This window comes from Spinacia oleracea, chromosome 1, assembly GCF_020520425.1.
Source record: "Spinacia oleracea cultivar Varoflay chromosome 1, BTI_SOV_V1, whole genome shotgun sequence".
Lineage (NCBI taxonomy): Eukaryota > Viridiplantae > Streptophyta > Magnoliopsida > Caryophyllales > Amaranthaceae > Spinacia > Spinacia oleracea.
Genome location: NC_079487.1, coordinates 123,206,370 through 123,213,145, shown reverse-complemented (window position 1 = coordinate 123,213,145; position 6,776 = coordinate 123,206,370). Strand labels below are relative to the sequence as shown.

General features: G+C 35.5%; 1 protein-coding gene across 1 annotated transcript; it reads left to right on the top strand.

Moving 5' to 3' along the window:
- The first annotated feature begins 804 nt into the window (after positions 1-804).
- Positions 805-5,643, top strand: LOC110775099 (uncharacterized). Its single transcript, XM_021979708.2, has 6 exons — positions 805-1,116; positions 2,193-2,320; positions 3,580-3,683; positions 3,817-3,904; positions 4,060-4,121; positions 5,158-5,643. The coding sequence occupies exons 1-6, from the start codon at positions 1,004-1,006 to the stop codon at positions 5,308-5,310; spliced, it is 648 nt and encodes a 215-aa protein (XP_021835400.1). The 5' UTR covers positions 805-1,003; the 3' UTR covers positions 5,311-5,643.
- Positions 5,644-6,776: the final 1,133 nt, after the last annotated feature.

The window sequence follows — 6,776 nt, the reverse complement described above, 5'->3', positions numbered from 1 at the left end:
CTAAATTTTGAAAAGCATAGAGAGAAAATGAAGAGAGAGAAAATGAAAGAGAATGAACAGAATGTAGATCTAAAATTTTGAAAAATAAAAAAGTTTAAAACGTATATAAAGTGGGCTAGACACAAATCGCATTAAAACTCTTCAAAACACATAGTAACTCTTTAAAACACATAGTTACTGTAATACGCATATAGTTACTATTTAAAATTACAAAATAACTGTCACGTGACAGTTACATATGTTACCCATAAAAATTACTCCGTTGCCCTGGTCCACACTAAGTTAGCATGGACCAGGTTTATATTAGTGTAAATATCGTATAATACGAAGTACTCCGTAGTAATAAACATGACTAAGGTCAGTTTATACATAGTGTAAAAAGTAAAAATCTTTACATTTATTAATTAAGAAACAGATTAATTAAAGAACAGAAATGTACTCCCTCCGTCCCAAAATTACCTTCCTGCTTTCCTAAACGAGCGTCCCAAAATTATCTTCCTGTTTCTAATTTTGGCTACTAAGGTCCCCACTTTCCCATGTACTATATTCTCTTTCACATGTACTTTATTTCACTTTTCCATACAACTCAATCATTATTTGTACTTTATTTCACTTTTTTATGTACTATATTCCACTTTTCTTAAAATTCGTGTTTTTGGTCAAACAGGAAGATAATTATGGGATAGAGGTAGTACAATTCAAATATTGACTAATCATCAACTTTATACAAAGTATAACCATTCAAAATAAAAAGACATTCTCAAAATCTCAAACCCAAAAACTAGTCTCATTTTCGGTATTCTTGAGAAAAGTTTTATATTCTCATTCCAAAAACAAACAGAATAAAAAGGAGAAAACAGGGGGAACAAAGAAAACGTACGCCAAACGGATTCCTAGGGTCCAGCCAATTTCCATTTCGAATTTGAGCCTTCTTCCTCTTCTCTCTCATCTCTGTGCGATAATCGCGTGAAGAGGAGAGAGAGAGAGACAACAGCCATTGGAGATGGTGTTCTACTTCAAGGCCCGACCCGAAGCTGGGGATTACACTATTTTCATGGGTCTTGATAAGTTCGAGAATGAAGAACTCATCAAATACGGCTTTCCCGAAGACATTTGGTATCTCATTAATCTCATCTATTTATTCATTTTAATGTTTGTTATGAATTTTATGTTGTATGATTTCTGGGTTTTATTGGAATTGGATTTTATGATCTGAAGTTCTGAATTCTATTGTTGATTTGATGCTTAGTTTGTCCCATTTCTTGCAACCTAGGGTTTTCCCCCGTTTTGTGGTGAAAATTTCTTGTGGGTGTGTTTTCTTTTAGGGTTTTATGGGCAATTGAGTTGTTTTTCTGCGAAGTTCCTGTAATCCTGTATCTTTTGTTTTGTTTCGAGTTTCTTTGATTTAGGAGTGAGGAATTCTTGGAGGCTTTCTTGCTTTGCTTGTTGATGTCAATTGGAATTTGTTGGATTGATTTTCGTGGAAACCCGCTAAGTGACATGTTAATGCAAATGAAAATTCATGTTTCGTTGAAGAATTATTTTAGTGTTGTCATTGTATCTTGATGAGAAATGAGTGGAAGAGATTAAGCAAAGCAGTAAGGTGAGCTATTTGAATTATCTTTACATGGTGATTGCTGTTGTACGAAAGACTGCAATGAGTTAAGACCCAATTGTTCCGACCTCAGTATGTGTTTCCTTTGATCAGAGATAATCTATCGGTGATCTTATATGCTAGAGTTGGATTTAGTAATAAACCGGCCTCAAAATTCATGGAGTATTATTCATTTATTTAATTTACTGGACTAGCTTAATTTCATCAGGGGGGCTTAGTTAGTATAAGCAATTGCGATGACGAGAGGGAAGGAACTATTATCGACGCTTTGGTCCAAGTTAATCAGCAAACATAGGACAAAAGAATAAGGTGTCAAAATGATTTATTTTTTTAAATTAAAATTCAAACTAGTGTAGTGGACTTAATTCGATATGTGGAGGAATATGCATGATATTTACTTGGAACACCAGTTTAGATTATTTTGGTAACAATTATCCTCCATGACAAATTTAATACATTTTACTGTTTGGTTTGCCTGGACGGAGTGACATCAGCCACAGTTTGCATTATTTTAGCCAAAATTTCTAGGTTTACGTCTATACACTCTATTGCTGCTTGCTGATTGTGCATTTTCCAGGTTCCATGTGGACAAAATGTCTTCTGCCCATGTCTATGTGAGATTGCATAGAGGTCAGACAATGGAAGCCATATCTGAAGGTCTGTTGGAGGACTGTGCTCAGCTTGTGAAAGCAAATTCAATCCAAGGCAAGTCCAGAATCTTTTATAAGGTGCTTGTTTGTCAGTAAAAAATTATAGTGAACGCAACTTATCATATTGGAGAAATTTACAAGGCAAGAGGCCTCTCCTTAGCAAAAAAAACTGTTATTAACCTGAATTACTGTAACATACCATACCGTCATTGCTACAACTCTTTGAAGTCTTTCTTCTCTATTGGGGAAAGGTCCCCAAGGGGTGGGGTATGCAGGATATGAGATGTAAGGAACCTCTTCCATGCAACTGCATAGACATTATCTATGCTGGACGTTTATTTGGATAGGCTAATAGTAACTAGCCATTTTTGAGCAAACAAGTAGAGGGCATAATAGCGAGATATTGTAGTACATCCTAATCCGAAGCTTCCCCACTGATTAATTGTCTGCCGATTCTAGCAAATTAGCAATATTAACAATATCAATTCCCCCCCCTTCCCTTGTTATGTTTCCCAAGTAGTTCTAGCATATGTTTAATTTTCTTTTTTGAAGGAGAAGTCGTACAGAAAAATATAATTTTACCTGAAGTTGTGTGTATGTGAGAGAGATAGCTAGTAACTGTAATTCTAAACCACCCTTCAAATTGGTGAGACAGTTTTGCCCCCTCTTTTTCCACCCAATGAGTTATCCTCCTTGGATCTTGTACTCTTGTAGTATTATCACCCAAGTGTATCACAAATTCAGAATCACTAATTTGTGTTCATGGAAGAAGCAAAAGAATATCAAGTGTGGCATCCATTCACTTGTGAGCTAACCGACATTTTGTATTTCCATGCTACATGGTGGCCACCTTTTTTTTTCTTCAGGATTTTAGGACTCCCAAGTTTGCTAGGTCTAACTGGCCAGTTTGATCTAATTTTTGAAACTGACATCTTGGAGTATTATGTCAAGAATTAGGTTCTCAAAAGTTTATCTGTACATTTTACAGTCGTGTCAAACCTGTTTCTCGAGGACAGCCTTGAACCCCAATCATAGCGAGGTGAACAGTTAAAGTAGTTAACTAGTCTGACTGGCCTTGTATCTTAGTTTTAGACTACTATATTGAGGTTTAAATTCCTAGAAGCTTAATGGTACATTTTACTGTAAGTTGTGTCAAAGCTGAGGACTTTGGCTTTTTTTGTGCATTTCACGCTCCAGGCATCAACTGATTCGGACATTCTAATTCTTGTTTGATGAGTTAATTTGTATTACTGGGCGAAATGACATACATATGATGTTTATTTGCTGACATTGGCTGTAATGGCAACCCAACAGGCAACAAAGTGAATAACATTGATGTTGTTTACACTCCCTGGGCCAATCTGAAGAAAACTGCTTCTATGGATGTAGGGCAAGTTGGTTTTCACAACTCAAAAATGGTAACTTCTCATCTAGTTATAGAATGGTTTATCTCACTGAAGTGCATTTCCTTTTGTCGAGCTTGCCTTTCCATGTTATTGGTGTACGGATATATTTAAATTAATGGTGATCTAATTATCGCCATCAATCCAGGTCCGCACTGTTCGAGTAGAAAAGAGAATAAATGAGGTTGTTAATAGGCTGAACCGAACAAAGGTGGAAAGGACACCAGATTTTAAAGGTAAACGGGTTTTCCTACTGCCTATAAACTAGCAGGGTCTCATTTTGGTGAAATTGCCTCCTTTCTCCTCTTCACCTCTATTTCTTTCTCGTTCTTCTTTTCTCTGTTTTTCTTGTGTGTAGAAGTGCAATAATATACGAATTATCTTCATGCAGCTGAACGTGAAGCATATGCTGCTGCTGAAAAGGCAGAAAGAAAAGCTCAGCAGAGAGAAAAGGTGAGTCTAGCCATTCCTCCGTGAGAAAATTGCCGTGTTATTTTGTATACTGGCATGTAGTTTGTGGCTTTTTATCGAGTTTTTCCTTGATCATGATTTGTATCTGATGGATGAATGTTCTTTTGGAGATAAAGGAAAGATGCAATAGATCAGTGCTTTAGTATGGTCACAGTAATGCATATGGAAATATCACTTGGCCCTGTAAGGCTATAACTACTACACTGGCACAATTTATCAAAATACTACTACATAAGCCTGTTGTTTCCTAATAGGGACTTGAAAAGAAACATGTTAAGGTTAGGAAACATAACTTGATTGGTCTCCTTATCAAAGACAAGTCTTTTGTTTGGACCTGGTGATTTTTGACCAAAGTGATTTTCTGTTATTCTTAGGTGAATAGCTTCACCCACGATAATATTTTTGTAAAGTGTGACGCAATATTGATAGGGCAACCACTTATCGTGGTGCTTGAGTAACTTTTCATGGGAGCAGTGTTAGGCCGTTATGCCCTATATTACCTGTAGCCTAACAGTCTGGTTCTGTCTTTGGTACGGAATAGATGTACAAGGTTCCCATTAGATGAGTTGCTTCCCACATTCATAGTTGGATATTGCATTTGCCACCAACCATCTCCTTCTTTCTCTCAATTTTACACAAAATGTTAAGGTCAACATCTGGTCTCTGTAACCGGCAAAAGTTTAGTAGCAATAAGTATTCAACTTTTAATTTCTATAACAGCCTACTTGCTAGTTGCTACTTGCTACCCATTCTCTGATTTGTACTTAATGCTGTAATTGTCCTTATACTACTAAATTTTTACACCTATATATCATGTAAAGGTATTGTTTGAAATTCTACCTAATTTAGGCCTTTTTTTTAGACAATACAAAAAGAACATGGCCTACTTATAATTTAGGGATGGGGCAGTATGTTAGATTATAGAAGGTACTACAGAGTAAATTATAAGTATGCAAAAGCATTCTGTTGTAATAGATTCTTCATTCAATTCAGCTAAGACGCAGTTAATGTTTTGCAGAAACGCCGCGAGGAAATGGATAGGCTTGAGAAAGAGAGGGTGTCAGAAATGCGAAGCTACAAGAATTTGATGGTTTCTGACAAGATGACATCTAACAAACAGATAGCTTCAGCTGAGAAATCCTTGCAAGAGCTGGAAGAGGATTTCATGTGAAGTGAACCATAATTACACTGTTCTATGGCGGCAAAGTTCTATCTTATGACTGACTTGTGAGCTTGTACACAAATGTCACTTGCAACTGGGGTATGTCTTGATTGTGTGGGTTTGTTGAATCACATCTACCATTGTCTGTTGAAGACTCCTAATCATGTAACTTTACAATGACGATCATGAACAAAAGCTGCATTGTATAGGGGGATATAAAGGTTGATGCTTGTACTTGTACTTGTACTTTGAGTCTCATCATGCTTTCACCCTTGTTCATAACGGCAGAAATTCGTTGTTAAAAGATTATGTGTGATGGATTTGATTTCGGTTTGTGGTTTATTTGATAATGCTTCATTATGCTCATCAACTAGGGGTTTTGATGGCCTTAGTATATTGAGCTTGGCCTTATAGAGCATTAGTGGTATTAGGTGTTCTTTAAACTGATCCAGCTCGATGTTTATACCAAATATATGACTCATTAAGCTTGTGAGTGAATAGCTTTACAACATTGTTATCTGCTTAAAATTAAATTGTTCCCAAACGAACTTTGGGGTATCTCTATACTTGTATGGACACCCAATACTGGTTATACACCGAAGTTGATATTAAGGAGTTGTGTTCTATTCACCTCATTTTCACTTATTTTTCTGAATTTAACTGAATTTATTAATACTTATTTTAGTTATAAAATGTGCTTTGGTAACCCTTATTTTATCTTGAACTTATCTTATTTGGACTTATTTTTTCTAAAATAAATGGAAATAAGATGAACAAAATAAAGCTTAATTATACTCTAGAACTTGAGTCATTTTTCTATTGTTGTATATTTTCTAACCCCGCTCTTTAGGACTTACAAAAATTAGGGCTTTTAGGCCAAAATAGCCCCTGAAATTATTTTATTACTTAAAAGTAACATTATAATTTAAATATAGAAATTGACGTTTTCAATGTGCACAAAAGATTTTAATACTTTATAGTTTTATACGGAATTTGAAAAAATAATTCTATTTTAACCCATCTTATGCATATGGACAGTAGTGTAGGCAATAGTTTTTAACGGGCGCAACGAAAAATTAATTTTGATATAAGCAATTTCTTGGGTCGTCTTTTCATAATCCTTATAATAGGTGTTGTTTGGTTACAAGTAATTAGGGGAAAGTGTGACTTTCTAGGAATTGAACGTTTGCCATGTTGTTTGGTTGACATGAAATAGATGAAATGAGTGAAATAAGACTTCCCGCGAATTTGGAATTCCAATGGAACATGGGGAAGTGGCTTATCCCCTTGGTAACTATCACAATTCCCATGTCTTTTCCTAGGAAGTGTAAGTTCATTTGTCCAACCAAACAAGAGCATGTCATTTCCTATAAAGTTCACAAACGAAATAACGTTCAATGAAAATAAACTTTCTTATAGGAATTTAATTTCTACGCCAACCAAACGAGCACTAAGATTAAATGATTCCTATGTCA